The 21,288-nt window shown below is 43.7% G+C and overlaps 1 protein-coding gene across 1 annotated transcript in view; it reads left to right on the forward strand.

The window, feature by feature from the left end:
- Positions 1-18,638, forward strand: part of C5H10orf67 (chromosome 5 C10orf67 homolog) — a 137,599-nt gene extending 118,961 nt beyond the window's left edge. Inside the window, exon 16 of the mRNA XM_083189281.1 lies at positions 18,392-18,638. Within this exon, the coding sequence (XP_083045407.1) occupies positions 18,392-18,495 (104 nt within the window). The 3' untranslated portion in view covers positions 18,496-18,638. The remainder of the gene's footprint in view (positions 1-18,391) is intronic.
- The last annotated feature ends 2,650 nt before the right edge of the window (positions 18,639-21,288 follow it).

A 21,288-nucleotide genomic window follows, 5' to 3' on the forward strand; every position in this document is an offset into this window, starting at 1 on the left:
GTTTTGAATACTGTGAGGGGTGCAGTTTTTGAAATGGCATCATTTATGGGGGTGTCTCACATACAAGTCCCTCAAAGTCACATCAGAACTGAACTGGTCCCTAAAAAAATCAGTGTTTGAAATTTTCTTGAAAATTTGAGAATTTGCTATTCATATTGTAAGCCTCCTAGTGTCCCAAAAAATTAAAAGGAAGTTGAAATAATGATGTCAACATAAAGTAGACATATGGTCTATGTTAGTTATTCACTATTTTGAGTGGTAAGATTATTTGTCTCACAAGCAGAAAATTTAACATTTTGCAAATCGCTAAATTTTCCATTTTTTCACGATATTTTGGTATTTTTCACAAAAAAACACAGACTGTATCGACCCAAATTTACCACTAATTTGAAGTACAATGTGTCACGAAAAAACAATCTCAAAACCACTGGGATAAGTAAAAGCAAAAAAAAGTTATCCCCACTTAAGTGAGACATGTCAGATTTGAAAAAAATGGCTCTGTCAGGAACGCAAAAACTAGCTCTGTCAGGAAGGGGTTAACTAAATATAGACTCAATAAAAGTAGATAGTTTAAAATTGAAATAAATAAGGGGGTACATACCCGTGTGTTGGTGGGTAGTGAAAGTATTCAATCCCGGTATGTAAACCTTCTTATTGGATAAAAAATGGGATCCTTTGAAGATCCTTAATATTTAATGCACAGCTGCATCTAAAATACAAATAATGTATATAGGAGGAGAGCAAGTATAGAATAAACACAGAAGACAAAAAAATAGAAAAATAGAAATTGAGGGACAAGGACTGGTGCGGATTTAGCACATACCAAGTTCCATCCGTATTCATATATGGGTCCTAGGTTTTTCAAAGAAAGGACTCCTATAAAATTGATGAATGGGGACTAATAAGTTGTATTATATGGGATACATAAGCGAAGTGCATACTTATCAAGTAATCAAAAACAGGACTAATAAAACATATTATATGGGAAACATAAGCGAGGTACATACTTATCAAATAATCAAAACTGGAGGGTTCCTTAAGGACAAAGACAATGTTGCCCTTTGATACAAATGAATACATAAAGTTTTAAACAATACATACTCCAGTTCTTTTAGCAGATGTAGGTAACAGCCAGTAAATGAAGCCCACAAATGTTATACAGCTTCATTTTTACACTGCATTATAAATTTCAGTTGTACCCACCCCTCCCAAATCTAAATTGTCCCACCTGCAGTGTAGCATGGTATTGCCCATTTGTGTGATTTTCTGCTTTGCTATCAAAGCTGAATCAGGCCCATCCTGCAATAATATACCTGCTAGCCACTTATGTAAGCATGATGGAAATATTAAAAGGGCAGCAGCAAAGGGCCACAGTCTTAATCAGAAGAATAGTGAAATATACATGTGGCGCTGTTCCTGTAGGCTCTTCCAGGAGCAAAGACAACCTCACCCCTTTCCTAATGCACACCCTATGGGCTGCACTATAACAAGTGCCTGGCATTACTATTGAAAATGGAAGCAGGAAACCGTTTCCTAGCACGGCGTCCGTCGTGGTAGATCGCATACCTTAAGTTAAGGTAACTTAAGGTATGCGATCAATGCAATGGACGCGATTTTCTCTTAATTAAGTGGCTTTATTGCCAGCAAAGAGAAAATCGCGTTGATCGCGTCCATCGCATGCCATTATAATAGCATGCGATGCGATCGACGCGATCAACACGATTTTACATAGGGAACTATGGGAAATGGGCCAATGGGCCCAATTTTTGATTGTATATGCACCCTGATTTTTTTAAAGTATGTGAAATCTCCCCCCATTGTTAACGCCACCTCACTATTGACGCCAACCCAAAGCATGGCGATCGTAGCGAGCCCGCGAGGGGTGGCGGTGCGCATCCTCCGACCTTTTCATACCCTACTATCCACGTCGGCGTGGAGTTGATTTTATAAAGTGTGGCGAGCGCAGCGAGCCACCGAGCCCAAAGCGGGGCGAGCGGATGCGTATACTTGTAAGTTATGGGCTCGGTGGCTCGCTGCGCTCGCCACACTTTATAAAATCAACTCCACGCCGACGTGGATAGTGGGGGTATGAAACGGTCGGAGGATGCGTACCGCCGCCGCTCGCCATGCTTCGGGTTGGCGTTCATCGTGGGGTGGCGTTAACAATGGGGGGGGGGGGGCATTTCAACCATGAGGGGGGTATGCAATTAAAATTGGTGTTTGGGGGGCTTTTTCCATTGACCTCAATGTAAAATTGGGTCTCAGGGACCATTTTACATTGATTCCAATGTAAAAATAGCGTCGATCGCATCACATGTGATTTGGTTGCGTGCGATGCGATTGACGGGATTTTTTTGGTCCCGATGCTTAAGATAAAAATCGCTGGCGCCGTGCTAGGAAACAAGTACCCATAGAACAAAAACATATTCTGACACGCACTCTATATATATATATATATATATATATATATATATATATATATATATATATATATATATATATATATATAAAACAGTTGAAAGAGATGGCACCCTGCAGACTTGTAAATAAAATGTCCTTTAAGCGTACAACAGTTTCGGGGTTACCCCCCGTCGTCAGGAACACCAGCACATGGTGGGAACGAGGGGGAACCCCGAAACTGTTAGACGATTAAAGGACATTTTATTTACAAGTCTGCAGGGTGTCGCCTCTTTCAAATGTTCACTAGAGTATCTTAGAAATAACAAAAAAGAAAACTATCTGCAATGAAATTGGTGCATAACAGAATTATTTCAGACACTTTTAGAAGATTTCAAAGGATTCAATTGTTCATTTTTTATTTATTAACAAAGTGCACCATTATTAGAAGTTATTCAAAAATAGTGTGTATAGACAACCTTACAAAGAAGCCCAAACTGTGTGTAATATTCCTGAATATACCTGAAACATAAGGACAATTGGGTGGACTACCATTCATGCTTGTGGGCAGTGTAAGCCAGCTTTAATTACAAGTTCCCTTCCGCTTCACCAAGCAATGTTCTCCCTACAATAACACTCTGTAATACAGATGATTGACATTTTCTGTTGGCGGCATCGCTGAGTGCTCGGGAGATTATGCAAATCCGGTTATATTTCTGTCTGAAAATATGGCCCTTTTGTGTTGTGTATAATCCCAGTGCATGTATAGAAGGTACAGAAGTCATTTTATCTTTATCTACTGTACATTACCGTTATTTTTTTCTGTTCAATTCAGTTACACATGGACTGTTTATTTCTAAGTGTTATCCACTTTCTGGTCTATTTAATTGCACAAATATAGGTTTAATCCTTCTGTGTAACAGCACATTTTGTAGTATTTTCTAACATTTTCTAACACATTTTCTAATACAGTATTGTCCTGAAATTGCCATGTTTTAACCCTTGGAATGTCAACACCTCTGTAAGCGATGTGAATACCATCCGCTACAAATGCCGTTATAAATTCAAATAAAAAATGTTGTGTAAAAAAGATTATATTTCCTATATAAGGTAACATTACAGGTCATTTGACAAAGTAAATTGGCACTCGAAGGGTTAAGGTAAAAAATACCCCAAAATAATACTATAACCTATAAATCCTGTATATGATTAGATACATATTGATCTTGCATGTCCTAGTCCTACATTTCTTTTAGGCAAGGGTACAACTAATACAGCTAAAACACAGAAATGAATAGACTATAATACGCACTTCCTTGATTTTAAGTATATTTGATATTTTTCAACCTTTTTCAGCTCGCAGCACACCGGACAAGACTTTAAACTCGCCATGGCACACCAACAGTTTTTAATCAAATATAATACATATAATAGCAAATATTGACATATAGTTAATATATGTTGATATTTGTATTATTTCTCTTGTCTGCGGACGGATGGATGACAAGCATACCCTCAAACGTAATTACTGTATATACATACACACACACACACACGTCCCTCATTGTAATTCCACACAAACATGCACCCTCTTCGTTTTTCCACACATATGCCCCTCATTAGTAATTCCTCACACACCTGCACCTCCTATACACTTGTTGCACCATCTAGTAGTCTTTAGGAAAATAATAGGTTACTTCACTAGCCAGGCAATAACCAATGAGAAGCCTGAAATGCAGCCATACAGAGCAGGTAAACAGATAGGGGTAACAGTCAAAAACAGGCAGCTGCAGCACCTAACCAAGGGAACTAGGCTACAGTGTGTGCGGGCGGCTGCATGGCACCGGCTGTGTGGGCGGCTGCAGGCTGGCACCTACGCTTACCCCGACATTGCAGCGGAGGCGGTCCATTGTAAGCGGCGCTGTGTTTGCAGGACGCTGGCTGTAACACAGGATTCAGCCGAGGCTCTTGTCTCCATCACCTTGTAAGATGGTGCCGACAGAAGCCCCAGCGTCCATGAGGGCCTTTTGCGCATGCGCCGGGACATGCCTGGCGCTTGCTATGCACAGGCTGATCTGACATGCCTGGCGCTTGCTAAGCACAGGCACGTCCCGGCGTCAGCTCCACGGGACAGAGCCGAGAACGAGCCGCCCACCCTGCCCGACCCCTGCATGTCACAACACACAGTGACAGCGCTGCCACTTATGATTTTGATTTGGTGAGCCGCCGTGACCCGCAGCCAGGCGGCACACCTGACAACTGGCCACGGCACACTAGTGTGCCTCGGCACACCGGTTGAAAATGACTGGTCTAGCCCATACTGATGGAGCCTACACATGAGGAGATTCTGCTGAGCATTGTAAAGGTTCATAAACACTGTACAATTTAGTTTTGTGCCAACTTTTTTGACCAAAATTGTCCAATTTTGATTAACTAGATTTATCTATTATGCTGGATATTAATTGGCTGGCAATAGCGATGCGCAGAGCCGTGCATAGCTACCACTATGGCACCTATACACGGAGCGAGGTGGGGTCATTTTCTAAGCGATCTAGTGAGATCGCTTAGAAAATGCCCTGAAATCACCCCGTGTGAATTCTGCCCCAGTATAAATCTAGAGAATTGCCTTATAGCGATCCCTTCTTCAGGACAGAAGTTGTACTGGATGACTGTTTAACAAGCTTCTATTGCATCTATGTACTCAGGAAGACCTTTCTCACAGTCCTGTAATTTGGAAGTATTGACACAGTAATCATTAAGACCCTTCTTAATGAGCAGAAAAGACACGAATCCCAAAGATAAAGCTCTTAAAGTAACAGTGATCTTTTACCAGCTTGTCAGCAGAAGAAAGCTCAAACAGCAGTATCTGATGCACAGAAGTCCCACATATTATCCACACAGATTACATTGTTTTCTCTTTCTTAGCACATTCCCCCTGATAATGTGTGTGTCTGTCTGGTGGGGGATGAGGACATCTCCGGCAGTCACGCTGGGTAACTAGCATAGCTGCAGATTCTTTTTTTCTAAAAATCTGTTATTAGTGGTGAGAATCATACAACAAAAATAAATTCAGTATCTGTATTACTGCATAACATCCATTCACTTGCCCTGCGTGCGGATCGCGCTTCCGAATGGGTGGCGGCAGCCAACCATTCGCAAGGCTGGGTTTGGTGGACTCGCAAGGCCACGAATTTGCAGCCTTGCGAATCAACTGGAATAACCCCCCAATATGCCATGTATTGTCCAATATATCGTTCTGGCACAATATATCATGCATGTCTTATGGTGTGTACTCCCCCGGTCCTGGTCAGCATTCATTGCATTGTCCCATTAGATGTGCTGATTCCAAAGGAGACGCTTTGTAGTAACAATTTACAATGTAACAATACGACAGCCTAGTAGTGTGTATGGTTGATGCAACGTATCATTACATTGCATTGCGGGGTCGTGTCCTCACTTATTCTGCTCTGTGCAGATTTTTCCGCATGCGGTCGGACCGCCGATGGTTTCCGACTGCGCATGTGCAGAGGTCACTCTGCGCATGTGCAGGCGGTTTCTCCGTACCTATTCTTTAGACGCCGCACAGGGGGCGGAGAGGGGCGTGAGGGGCTACTTTGCCTCATTACCCTATGCATACGCCCCGCGTTTCATGGGCGTTCCCATGCAAACGCGGGGCGTATGCATGGTAATGAAGCCGTGATGCTTGTGTAGGGGGTGGGCATCTGACATCGCCGGATGTCAGCTGCCCGCCCCCATACATGATTTCATACAGACAAGTGTCCGTGTGGTCTAGGGTGGCGGGAGCTGGTGGAGCGTGCGGCCCTGCATTCGATGTTCGGCGACCATCGAATGCAGGGGCTGCTCCCAAGATGCAGGAGGCGTATCCCCGTCCACTTTCATGCGGACCGCCACATATCCGCGTACGGACGGAGGTGGCGATCCGTATGGAAGGCGGGGATTCGCCTGCACGGTCCTGGCCGCATATTCTGATCGGGCCGCACCGATCAGAATAAGGGCCTTGGTGTGTGCCCATCTCTACACCAGATTGGGTACTTGTGTAGTTTCACGGCGCCGCACACTCTGTCTCTGAAACTTGGCAGCCTGCCAGAGGCTCTGTTTACCTATGCGCGTGCCGCTCTAGCTCTGTCTGACTGTGCGCGTGCTGCTCTAGCTGTAAGCTACGTATTGACAGCTACGTTATCAGCGTAGCACCGGGCGGCAGCAGCAGCACGCTGCCCAGGCGCTGACAGGTCACTGTGGTACTTGTAGTTCCACAGGGAAATAGGCAGCCCTGCGCACTGCTGACAACGGCGGCATGTAAAAGTGGACACTCCGGGCACCCCCTGGCACACCGCTATCAAAGGGGGAGTCCCCCATGCAGACGCTAAATTTGGACGCAAAAGCGTCTGAAACCCGGACTATCTGCAAGCCGCTAAGAAGGGGGAGTCAGGATTCAGACAATAAAGCGTCTGAAACCCGACTACCTGCTAGCCGCTATAAAGGGGTCGTGTCCCCCATGCAGACGCTAAAAGTTAGGCGCTTTAGCGTCTGAAACCCGGACTACCTGCTAGCCGCTAAGAAGCCGGGGTTTCTGGACTTAGGCGCTAAAGCGTCTGAAACCCGACTACCTGCTAGCCGCTAAGAAGCCGGGGTTTCTGGACTTAGACGCTTAAGCGTCTGAATCTAGGCTCCCTGCAAGCCGCTAAGGTGGTGGGGCATCTAAATTTAGACGCTAAAGCACTTGGTTTTCGTTGGGTCTAGGGGTACATCTAAATTTAGACGCTAAAGCATCTAAATTTAGCTGGGTCTAGGGGTACACTATTAAAACCTGTCCACAATGCCACTAGTCGACGCAACAGCTGTCGACCTTGTGAATTCCACTATCCACACCAACCCGAAGCGTGGCGAGCGGCGGCGGTACGTGTCCTCCGACTTTTTTTATACCCCCACTATCCACGTCGGCGTGGAGTTGATTTTCTAAAGTGTGGCGAGGGGACGCGGACACCTGTGAAGCCCGCGAGGGGACGCGGATAGCTGTGAAGGTATCCGCGTCCCCTCGCGGGGCTTGCTGCGCTCGCCGCACTTTAGAAAATCAACTCCACGCCGACGTGGATAGTGGGGGTATGAAAAAAGTCGGAGGAAGCGTACCGCCGCCCCTCGCAGGGTTCTCTGTGCTCGCCACGCTTCGGGTTGGCGTGGATAGTGGTGCTGTTTCAGGAACACATTCACACCTGCACACTCATACACCTGAGACAGTAATGACAACATTTTTGGTAACTGTTAACTGGTTTTTAGTTAAAATTTAACTTGTGAGAATTGAGGATAAAAATGATTCAAAGAACATGTAGGTAATCAACATAAAGAACAGTCCAATATTAAGTAAAAAGTCATGATTGGTGAGAGGAACAGGAAGGAGCTTGTGCTTCGTCACCACCACCACTTGCAGAGGAGTTGGCCAGCTCGGCGCTGTCATCATCCTTCTCGATCAGGGGGAGCAGGGTCAGAGCATGAAGGATGCATTTGAAGGGGTCCTGGGCACCTGAACTCTGCCTCCACATGAACTCCTGGAGGTACGAGTCCAGGTGATGGCGCGCGGTCCCCCTTTGGCGCTTATTGCGCCACTTACAGCTGCCCCACAGGCACTCTATGTTTTGGGTGTGCACCCCAGTGTCCGGGTCAACGAAATTATACTTGTGATTGACCTTCCCATGCAGGTAACCGGCCTGCTCGAGCTGCTGGGTGTTGTACGCCCTCCAACAGTCTGTGTAGACGGTGGTGCCCGGTTCAACATGGGCCTCAATGGCAGCCATCAGGGTGGCCGCATCCCGCCGCTCCACCGCAGTCATGAAGCACTGCCCGGTCTCCCTGGAGATGCCCCCGAACACCCACTGCTGGGGCAGGAGCCGTCCCATGTTACTCTTCCTCCGATCCGCTGCTGAGGCTGCGCCAGCAGGTCCACTGTGCAGGCCTCCCTCATGAGGTTGTTATACTGGACGGCAGTTTTTTGGGAAATGGTGAGCTGGCGATCACAAAACTTGATGCTGGTCAGCTCTTCCGCCCAGCAATAGAGGAACCGGATCAGGGTCACGAAGCTGTGGTGAGACCCCCTGAACCACTGCGCGGACCTCACGCTCACCATCTTGCGATTAAACATTGTATAAGCACCCCCGCGAGGGGCGGCGGTACGCGTCCTACGACCTTTTCATACCCCCACTATCCACGTCGGCGTGGAGTTGAGAATAGAATAGTGTGGCGAGCGCAGCGAGCCACTGAGCCTGAAGCGTGGCGAGCCCCGCGAGGGGACGCGGATACCTGTGAAGCCCGCGAAGGGACGCGTTTACCTGTGAAGGTATCCGCGTCCGCTCGCCACGCTTCGGGCTCGGTGGATTGCTGCGCTCGCCACACTATTCTATTCTCAACTCCACGCCGACGTGGATAGTGGGGGTATGAAAAGGTCGTAGGACGCGTACCGCCGCCCCTCGCGGGCTCGCTGCGCTCGCCACGCTTCGGGTTCATGTTTATAGTGGGGGGGTGGCGTGGGGGTGCATTTAACATTGTAAGCAACCATTAGGGTGCTCAAAAGCACCCTTTAGGGCAGGCATGTCCAAAGTTGGCCCTCCAGATGTTTTGAAACTACACATCCCAGCATGCTTTGCAATAGTTTTAGCCTTCTCTAATAGCAAAACTGTGGCAAAGCATGCTGGGATGTGTAGTTTCACAACATCTGGAGGGCCAACGTTGGACATGCCTGCTTTAGGGTGCTTATACGATTTTTAATCGTATAGGGGGTCAAAATCGCGTTGCATCGCATCGTATGCCATCGGGTGCATGGCATGCGATGCGATCCGTTCATCGTACGACGGACATCGGGGGCGCCGCCAAAATACACAAGTACCCATTCTCCCTCTATGCCTACGGGGATGGCAAAGTATAAACAAGTCAGATAAAAAAAAACCTTGAAAAACATGTCAACCTTTTTCCATGACTGCATTTTGCTTGTGTCCACCGTTTGATGTGTCGACCTTTTGCATGTTGACCAATAGTGGTTTAGACCTAATGACCAATGACCGCCTACCATGTCTTCCTATGCAATCTGCGGATCTCGTAATACAAGTCTTGGTTATATGCATCACTTATTGTTGCATAGCCGCTGCACACGGACTCTCAGCTGCGCAGGTATTTGGGTGCATGTCTGAATTAGGAGCCCCCTTAATGTACATAAAGCTGTCTGAACACTGCTGTAATTGTCATTATCATAAGTGATGAACAATATGTTGGCACCTATTAATCTAAATCAGAGCTGAAGGAGGACTGCATTGAATGATGACCATCATCGCCTTTTGTGTGGGCTCATTATTCAACCTGGAAATGCAATCTGGCATTTAAAGTGTAACGGCCCCAATGCACTAGGGCAAGGTGTCGCATGCAGTACCCGGACAACTCAACCAGCAGCTGCCTGGCGTCTGGATCACATACGATCATTGGATCTGTAGGATCTGGGATGCAAGGTGCATGGAAACACATCTAGTATCGCAATCACAGGAATATGACATGCAATGTGACACTTTTCATGCGATCCGTCGCAGCAATGCATCGGAATCACATAAAAAATAGACGAATCGCACTAGTGGATGGCGGCCTCGAATATATCTATAGTCTGTATTTCTTAGTTTACCCTGTAACCTGTGTGCTTTGTAACAAAAGTTGTGTCTTTCCTGTCTGTATGAAAACACAGATTCCAAGGGAGGAAAGAAGAGAGGAAAGATATACTCTTGGTGGGGGCACTCTTATCTTGTTGACAGGGTTTACGCTTTTATTGCTGTGGTTAAAATATAGCTTTTATTATCATTATTTAAAAATTATGACCCATGATTAAGTATTCCTACTCCTTGCAGCGCTATGCAAAATATTTCTTTGGTATGGGGTGTATGTCAGACTTAAATTGTCTGATGGCTGTGGAAAGAGAAATAATTTTCATGCATTTGATACTACAGTGATCCTCATATATCCCATAATTGTTCTACCACTGTGTTGGTAATGGTTTGGGAGAGATAATCATAGGTCACTTTATAAGGATCGCATGAAAAAAATAAAAATTGAAAAAAGTAAAAAAAGGGTTGACACAAAATGTCGACAAAAATTTATATATAGGAAACACAATGGATTCTCTTTCATTGACAGGTATGACCTCAATCAAGCCGGCGGATGTTGATATATAGCCTGGTCTCCCAGCCCTCCCTCTGAAAAATAGCTAGTATGCTGTATGATTAATATGCAGGTATGATCTGTTATAAGAGAGAGGAGAGGTCCGCTGGACGTATCCAGCGGTTACCTTGCTGGCGGAGATCGTTTGGTGGGAGCTGGGAGCCACGAGTAGCCGCCGTGCTGGTCCGTCCCCGTCTGTCAGCTGTGCGCCGGTCACGTGAGTGCACCACGTGATCGGCAATCCGACGTACGTTTCGCTGAGCGCTTGTTCACGGGAGGTGTGGCTGTGTGTGGGGGAATCCTCTTAGATATGGTACGTGGCAACCAATCAGGGGCCTATTAGGTTGATTGATGGCTGTTGTTGTCCACTGTTATGGCTGCAATGATTAGCCATTGAGGAGTGGGGGCTTGGTTGCCTCAGCCAATGGTAACATCACTCGTGCTGTGTGATGAATACTAGCTGTCATTCTAAGTTGCCGTGTGCTGTTTTTTTGCAGAGAGTTTGAGGATTCAATGTTTATGTTGTCTGTGGTGGTTAAATTATTAACCCCACATTGCTCGAACACCTTTTAAGATATTAGCTTATGGTTTGAGATATACCATGTTGATCTATTCCGTCCTGTGGTAGCTGGACATAGGGTTTAAGGTTTAAAGGGAAATTTCCTTTTTTATAAGGGTAGTTAAAAAAGAGTCTTTGTTAAAAGAAGAAGTTATTCGCACAAGTTCTTGTTTGGGTATATTGGTGGATCAAACACAGTAGGTTATGTACATATTTATGTGTCTCCCAGGTCTCCTAATAATGTGCACCTAGTGAGATTAATTGTGACTATGTATTATACAGGGTGTGGATATACATATATACAGTGGTAAGCGGATGATGTGGTGACGGGGGCTGTGAGTGAATAAATAGCCAGGCTCTGCTGTGTGATATTTCTTTATTATTTGTGATTATTAGTTTGCCTTGGGTCCTATTACATTATAAGATATCTGGTGTGAATATACTTGTGTGCAGTGGTAAGAGGATAATGAGGTGATCAGGGCTGTGAGTGAATAAGTCGGATTGCCGATCACGTGGTGCACTCACGTGACCGGCGCACAGCTGACAGACGGGGACGGACCAGCACGGCGGCTACTCGTGGCTCCCAGCTCCCACCAAACGATCTCCGGCAGCAAGGTAACCGCTGGATACGTCCAGCGGACCTCTCCTCTCTCTTATAACAGATCATACCTGCATATTAATCATACAGCATACTAGCTATTTTTCAGAGGGAGGGCTGGGAGACCAGGCTATATATCAACATCCGCCGGCTTGATTGAGGTCATACCTGTCAATGAAAGAGAATCCATTGTGTTTCCTATATATAAATTTTTGTCGACATTTTGTGTCAACCCTTTTTTTACTTTTTTCAATTTTTATTTTTTTCATGCGATCCTTATAAAGTGACCTATGATTATCTCTCCCAAACCATTACCAACACAGTGGTAGAACAATTATGGGATATATGAGGATCACTGTAGTTTCAAATGCATGAAAATTATTTCTCTTTCCACAGCCATCAGACAATTTAAGTCTGACATACACCCCATACCAAAGAAATATTTTGCATAGCGCTGCAAGGAGTAGGAATACTTAATCATGGGTCATAATTTTTAAATAATGATAATAAAAGCTATATTTTAACCACAGCAATAAAAGCGTAAACCCTGTCAACAAGATAAGAGTGCCCCCACCAAGAGTATATCTTTCCTCTCTTCTTTCCTCCCTTGGAATCTGTGTTTTCATTAATACGGCTCATACTCAGGGGGCACCACTGGTGGTCCAATAAACAGACACATCAAATTTAAAAATTGGATGATTGTCTAGGACCAATATATTCAATTTAGGAATAATCACCAGTTTTCTTACAGACAGACAACACTATCCCCTATCCAGGACAACAGTGGCTCTAAACCACTGACCAGTGCGGACATACCTCTCTTTTCCCCTTTCTCCCCCCTCCCTTTTTTGAATAACTATCTTTCCTGTCTGTGCAAGCTATTGACAAGTCTATTCTTGGCTAACGACAGATAAAAGGGTCCAGCCAGCAGCACAGTGTATTTCAGCTGAACTGTCTCTTGTGTGACCAGACAAATTTGACCGGGGTAAACGATAGACAGCCAGGGCCATTTGGACAACTATGGGACCCAGGTACAGAATGGGGAGTGGCTAAATTTAGGGGGTGTGGCCATGTCCACTCTGGAGGCCTGGGCCACATAAATACATACATAGGTATAGTGGTGAGAGTAGCATGGTTGGCTAGGCTCATGCATATTGGGCTAAAAGTATATGCAACAAATGGCAATACAGCCCTACGCAGGCTAGTTCTCACTTGGTGCCTAATTCAGACCTGATTGCTGCTGAGCGAATTCGCTGCAGCCACTTGGTGCCTAATTCAGATCTGATTGCTGCTGAGCAAATTCACCAGCAATCATTTAGACGCCGCCCGGCTATAGTGAAATCCACCATTGTGGCCCACACTCATGCACAGTTCATCGATAACTGGGTGCTGTGCAAATTCGCTCAACAGTGTTCAGATCTGAATTAGGCCCCTGTGGCTATGTACCGCCCAGTGTTTGTATATAAATACGGCAGAATACAGAAGGTGAAAACCAGCGATCATTTTCAACCGGCTAATATAATTTTCTGAACAGGCCCTATTTTGTTTTATTCTGGTTTATTAACCCTTCGAGTGTCAACATCTCTGTGGTAGATGTGCAAAATATCGGCTAAATATGCCAGCGTCGCTCACATTTGTTATATAAATGCAAATAAAAAATGTGTTTAGAAAGATTATATTTCTTATATAAGGTAAACACTACAGGCCATTATGATGAATAAAAATTGTTTGCTTGGCAATTTTCACACCAATTTTGACAAATTTAATTTGGCACTCAAAGGGTTAATTGCATCCTTCAGCCCTTACTTTCTGGCTGTTATTTAAGCAATTAATTATGATAATCTAAGTGTACGTATCTTATTGTATTGTATTGATACAACACTACTTTGTTACATCATTTTGACTTTCAAACATGCTGCTTCTAGTTTTCTGTTTATACAGATTTGTAGGGCCCTATAAATGACATCATCTCGTGTGTTTGGCCAAGAAGAAGGGCTGTCCTGTTACCTCTTAGCTTTTTATATAGTCAGTTGTTGGTCCCGCTAAATGTATATAGATGAAGGAGCCCCAAATGTAATTATAGGAAATGAATGTATAAGCATGTTAGTGGACAGAGCCCTTACGCCACTTTAATTATTTCCTTTCGTATATATGATGAGTTAATCGGACTAATCTGACACATGACATGAGATTTACTAAATATGCCCACTTTATGAAGCAGCTAGCCATTGAATCACATTTCCTTTGTCTGGTGTATTAAATCCACAAGAGAACTTTTATTGACATGTACTTTTAAAGTTTTGGGGGTTTTTTTGTCCACCCCTTCCCTGTCCCTTATTCATAGAAAGGCAGACACAGTCATGCACACATTGTCAGCCCGTGTAATGATACTAGTGACTCTTTAAATGGAGTTTTTTTTTTTCATTCACACTTCACCATTAGGAGCAGAAAAGGCTTTTTGGCCGTGGCCATACAAGCATAATACATTGTATATGTTCGCAATACTGAATGCACCTCGGCCCATATGCTGCCCTGCATAGTTACATGAATAAGCATTTACCAAATCAGTCCCACCGCATTAAACAGAAAAACAATCTTTATTCATGGTAACTTATCAGTTTCAATTAATCAAACGTAACAATGGAATTTCTGATGTGCTTAAGCGACTAGAAAGCAATAGGTCATCTCCAGGGCAGTCTTGTAGTGTCTTTGTGTCTTCGGATTCAAACAAAACCACATCGGACCAACGTAATGAATTACGTGGAATTTTATGATATCATCTAGTTTATGTTGTGTTTGCGTTTGTAGTTTTAGTTTAGCCCCAGACTCCTGTTGGATAGATTATTGCTTTAAGAAGTCTGTTACTTGAAAGAGAATAAGATACTGGCTGACCAATTCTTTCAGAGCCAGTGTGCTGCTATGTGAAAAGCATTGTGCAGGCCAGTGGGATTGAAAAGGGGTAACCATTGGCTTGATTTGGTTACACGGTTTAGCAAAAGCACTCACTCCCACTGCCTTTAGGGTCTGTGAAAGGTCTGTGACCTGTATACAAGAGGCGAATGAAATGTCATGTTGCCCCTCCCAAGTGGGAGTATCTGCATTCATTTGATCAGTATAAAAAATGACTGGGGATGGTAAGATCAGCGCTTTTCAATTGCAATTTATGGTAGTTTACTAAAATTCACATTGTTAGCACAGAAAACATGGAAGTGTTTCTTTCTAAATTGTATTACCTGTGAAATGCCGTCAGCCTGATGGTGCTTGGCGGCTGCCCCTGTAATATTGGCCCAGGGTCATATATAATCTCTCCGCAATAAGATGTATATTTTATTCTATTTATCACTGAGATAGATAGATATTGTTAGTTTCTGTTTAATTTTTATTTAAAAAAAAAGATTTTTTGCTTAGTAATTGATGCCCTAATAGCATATTGTATTTCTTATTATATACTTTGTCATGTTGTTTTGTAGTCAAATTTATTATTGCCATTACTTAGAACAATTTCAAAACAAAATCTATACCATTTAGAAGATGTTCTCGGAAATCATTATGTGTAGTTCAAATCATTATAAAGATCTAATATTCATAGATCTAGCTAAAAATATCAAGCTGAGCTTTAGGAAGAGAAATACTCTTTGCTGTTTATATTCTTTTTTTGTTTTCTATTTATTTTTTGCATTTGTTTTGTGTTTTTTTTCCCCTTTTTATCAAATATAAATTGACTTTTATTGCAGCTTGGATGTTTGTTAGGGCTTTTTATTACTACAGTACACTATTTGTTTATTTTAATATGTAGTTATAGTTCTATTTTCCTTCCTTATTCATTGGACAATTACTGTTGATCACAGCAAGAGACCTGTCTAGACGCTGACTTATTGTCCCTCAATGTTAAGTCAATAGAGCAAACTCGGACAGAATTCATCAAAGGTTTTTACGCCTGGTTATTGACTATTTGTACCAATTGCTGCAGCTCTTTTGGCTTCAAGCCACATAATTGTTTGTGATTTAAGCATCATCCTGGCTTATATACCACAGTGAGATAAAACCACCGGCATTTGAAGATATTTATTAATTATACGTACTACTCTTTTTAGTTAAAAATGTTATGTTGCCTGTAGCAACCAATCAGTTTCTAGCTATTATATTCTAGGAGGGGCTGAATATATGAGAAGTAGACTCTGGTTGGTTGCTATGGGCAACCTACCGTCTTCAATAGAATTCCCATCTTAGTAAATTTAGCTTTAAGTGTTGCCTACCGGTGAAAAAAGCAGCAACAATTTTAAACTACTGCTAAAATATATTTATTTTGTATTATCTTTACGTTTTATGGCCCCACAAGGCGTCTTCTGCACCATAGAGAGATGTTTAATGCAAATAATACATAAGTATATTGGATAAGCTAGAATTAACATACTGATGCAACCAAACAGCAGGGTGGAGTATGTAGGAATGGAAGGGTACCGCCGCTCCCTATAGCTAATAAAAAACTGGTGGCAGTGATGGTGCTAGGAGGGAAGAGGGCCCTGTCAGTGAGGGCTTACAGTCCACCAGGCAGGGTTACCCAGGATGATGAACTAGGATATAAGATAGTGGGAGATGGGCTGGCTATAAAGTTATGAGGAGGAACGAAGGCTTTATGAAGTTTAATTGTTTTGTCGGTTCCTTAATGTAAAGGGCACACATCGGAGCAATTCAGTTATTCCCCCTCCCCTCTTCCCCATGGGCAGGAATTCTGCAAGTACACACCCATTAGTACCAGAATAAACTGTGCAAGGTGGCTAAACCCATCCAAAATACTGCTTGGGGCATCCAAACTCCCGTTTGGTTGCCTAAAGTGCCAACTTATTGCACATTTCAGCTCACCACTAAAGGAGACTTCAAGCTGCAATGTATCCTACAGCAGCTATTCGAGGAGCAACAATTAAATTTCTCCGTCTAGTTGCAGCCACAGTGTAGAACCATGGAATCACTCCTGTCCAATAAAACAAGAGTGTGAGTTCCAGATTAGTGGGGCAGCATAGTATAGATCAGTGGTTCTCAAACTGTGGGTCCTGACCCCATATTGGGTCACGACCATCCCAGCATGGGGTCGCAACTTCATGTTGCTGACTTCTATGATCTCTCAGTCAGTGATCCAAGGAGATCTGAGGGGTCATCAGGCAGCTCTGCAATTGTGTAAGAAATTAAGTGATCAGTTTAGTGGTCGCTTCACTTTTGTTTTGTGACTCCACAATGCTGCCGTGCATGTGCTTGTGTGTGGTTGCCATTCTGCGGTAACTGGCTGGGGTCATGTAATAATATTTATTGTCTGATGGGGTCCCAGAGCAAAATAGGTTGGGTGTGTTTTGAGTTTCAGAAAGTGCTTGGATGTCCACTAGACAATTACATATGTGAAAGGACAGAGGGCCAGATGCACTAAGCTTCAAAAGTGATAATATGGAGAGTGATAAACAGCCAGCCAATCAGCTCCTCCCTGCCATGTTACAAACTGTGTTTGAAAAATGTCAGATAGGAGCTGATTGGCTGGCTGTTTATCACTCTCCATTTTATCACTTTTGAAGCTTAGTGCATCTGGTGCATAGAGAGAGATGGGGTCCAAAAACAGTTTTTGGGGGGGAGTATAATAGTAAGTGGGGGTGAGGGGGACAAAGAATGACCATTAAGAGGGGCAAGTGTTTTTTAAGTGGTTCTATGGATCTCTGATTAGCACAGGAAAGCAGCCTGGTTAGCATGGCCATTATGAATAATGTAGCATATAATAAAGCATTTGAACGAAGCCGACCATTACTCTTCTTTGTATATTATATCGCACACATATTCCGCAGCGCTGTACAGAGAATATTTGAACATTCACATCGGTCCCTGCCCCAGTGGAGCTTACAATCTATATTCCCTACCACACGTGCACACAGACATTCTAGGGTTAATTTTTGTTGGGAGCCAATTAAACCACCAGTATATTTTTGTATTGCGGGAAGAAACCGGAGTACCCAGAGGAAACCCACTCAAGCACAAGGAGAATATACAAACTCTACACAGGGCCGTGGTGGGAATTAAACCCATGACACCAGTGCTATGAGGCAGTAATGCTAACCATTACACAGTCCGTGCTGCGTTATAGGGCTTTTGTGTAAGACCTGCCCTGGGTGCATCTCTTCTCTTCATCATTGCTGTGTTTTTTATTGTAATACAACAAACTAGACTGCCACAACCATATCTGTGCTTGTCCTGTCTATGAACATCATTATGTTTTGTGTTTCTACATTACTTTCCCTGTGTTCTCAGGACCACTCTACCATATTGTACATAGAAAACCAGAAACACAGTCTATGTGTGTGGAATCATTTCATATGTTAATATTTCACACAGTCACTGTGCTAATAAGACCTTCACTGACAATAATAGCACTGTTATTATGGATTAGCTTCTGTTAGGAAGCCATCATTGATTCAGCTTTTATTTTTGCCCAGTGTATAAACCGTTAATCCTTTTAGTTGGTACTAAGGCATGCAGGGAGAGCATGTCCACATAAACCCTACTCAACAAGGGGTTGTACTAATCAGATAGAATGTGCAGAAGACTGACAGGCGGATTATCCCGCTGCAATAAAATGTAACGGTTTATTATTTTAGAATTGCAGGTGGTTTCAGACACTGACGAAGATTTGGGAGGAATCCCCCCACTGCCACCTCCACCTTCTGACAGAATGAAAGAAAATGAAGTGATAAACTTGTAATCGTTTATCTCCTGGATGTCAGCGTCCTGGTAAACATGACGGGACCAAGTTGTGAAGCTGGAATTCCCCGGATCCCTTTCACAGAGGAACTGTTTAGATTGTTTGTTCTATAAATTACATTTAATAAACTGCACCGCAAATGACTTAAATGCTTATAATTTTCTGTAGTAATAATAATAATATTACTAGGACCCAAGGGCATGCACTGAGTTTGGAGCAGAGAAGATTTCACACCCTTAGAAGGAAAGCTTTGTTACGGTCAGGGCAGTAAAGTTATGGAACTCTCTTCCTGAAAAGCTGATGTCGGCAGACACATTACTACATTTAAAATAAGGTTAGACAAGCATCTAAGTTATTTAAAAAAAAAAAAAAAAAATATCCAGGGATATAACCAATAATCAAAACTTAATCCTATGGTAACCAAAATGATTAATTCCAAAAAGGGATATAAGATCTAGAGCATACCCTCTAACTGTTCCTGTAAAAAGGTTGAACTTGATGGACATCTTTTTTTCAACCTAAACTACTATGTAACTATATAAATATGATGCAAATGACATTTAGGGCCTTATTCTGATCGGTGCGGCCCGATCAGAATATGCGGCCGCGACCGTGCAGGCGAATCCCCGCCTTCCATACGGATCGCCACCTGCCGTCCGTACGCGGATATGTGGCGATCCGCATGAAATTGGACGGGGATACGCCTCCTCCATCTTGGGAGCAGCCCCTGCATTCGATGGTCGCCGAACATCGAATGCAGGGCCGCACGCTCCACCAGGTCCCGCCACACAAGACCACACGGACACTTGTCCGTGTGAAATCATGTATGGGGGCGGGCAGCTGACATCCGGCGATGTCAGATGCCCGCCCCGTACCCACGCGTCACGGCCTCATTACCATGCATACGCCCCGCGTTTGCATGGGAACGCCCATGAAACGCGGGGCGTATGCATAGGGTAATGAGGCTAAGTAGCCCCTCACGCCCCTCTACGCCCCCTGTGCGGCGTATAAAGAATCCGTGCGGCGAAATCGCCTGCACATGCGCAGAGTGACCTCTGCACATGCGCAGACGATCAACATCGGCGGTCCGTCCGCATGCGGGAATATCCGCACCGATCAGAATAAGGCCCTTAGTTACGTTTTACCAGGACAATTCAATTTTTTTGCCTACTTGAAAACAAATATTTCCTGCAGTATAGATAACTAATGCAACTCTGAGATTACATTGGATGTTCATCCTACCAGAGTAAAGATTACTGGCAAGAGTGTGTTACCTGGCAAAGAGTGAGGCACAGGAGATTGCATGTCATATGGACTTCTTAATGAAGTCCTTGGTAAGATCCAAAGATGTAACTAGTCTTGGTGCAGCCACAGGTTCAGCTAGACTCTTCTGCCACCTTCTCCACCAATGGCACCAAACCCACCAACCAACAGTAAAAAAAAATATATATATAGTATATATATACAATTTCTCATCAATAGTTAGTAGTAAAAGACCTATGCGGCCCATGAATATTTTGATTTGGTTCATAGGGTCAATTTGTCTAGGTCGATATGGAAAAACAGTCAGCCCAAGGAAAAAGTTGACATGAAAATAATTGACAGATCAAAAGATTGACATTTGTTTTTTTAGGGTTTTGGGGGTGTCACACATGGACCCCTAATAAGTGTACCGCTTCACTCGCAATGAGTTCCCAATCATAGTCTACTTGGATAGTAAAGTAGGAAAACGTTTAAAAAAAAATTGCGAAAAACTCATGTCAACCAAATGCTGTGTCAACCATTATCATATTGACCTATTGCCCATGTAAACATAATGTATGTCAACCTATGGACTGTCATCCTAAAGTCTGGATACTGAATATAGGAGGATTGAATGTACTTACACTATATCACATGAGAACTGCCTGTACTGGCACAGGTGGTATTAATACACAAGTAATACAATGTTCCAAATCCAAAGTAGAAAAGAAACGCCAACACTATATACATATTCATAATAAAGTATTGTGGGCAAGCTAATCTGTATGTACATCACTGGACACTAAAAGTACATCAATAACAATAACTGGTAAGTACAAATCAAAGCATGCTGGAGTACCTACTCCTAAAGGCCCCCATACACTGGGACAATTCGGACCATCAAATCGGGTCAGTTTGATGTTCCTTCAGGTCCGATGCGCGGTCCCTTGCACATCGGACATGTGTCGGGGGGTCAGACCTGCTGGCCATCCGACCACTCGACCTTGGACCTCCATCCTGGTGGCGAGATGGCCAGGGAGCAGGGAAGCATGCGATCTGTCACAACAAATTGTGGCGGATCGTATGCGTCCCTGCCGCCCGGGAAGATCCCAGGGTATCGGGTGCCGTAGGTGTATGGCCTTAAAGCTGGCCATACACCTACAGATTTATTGTCAGATCTGGCTGGTTGAAAGAAAAACCTGGTAATGGATTAGAGCAAATGACAGTTGACCATTTGCTTTGAAATGCTGGAAAACTGCCAAAAAATGTCATTCAGATATTACCAGGTTTTTGTTCCAACCAGCCAGATCTGACAATCCATCTGTAGATGTATGGCCAGCGTCAGAGCTAGCAATCTGGCTAGATACTGTAACAGGAACCACCCAGCATTGTGTCAAAAGGATTTAGTGCATTAATAAAGTGCATTAAAGGTAAGATTGTTCCTTTCGGACACATACATAACATACATCATTATCATCACTATTAACTTTATGTACCAGTCTACATTAAAGATAGTTACTTACTGTATAGTGGTTCTGTGACAGGATTAGG

The sequence above is a fragment of the Crinia signifera genome, chromosome 5 (genome assembly GCF_055691185.1).
Source record: "Crinia signifera chromosome 5, ASM5569118v1, whole genome shotgun sequence".
Taxonomy (NCBI): domain Eukaryota; kingdom Metazoa; phylum Chordata; class Amphibia; order Anura; family Myobatrachidae; genus Crinia; species Crinia signifera.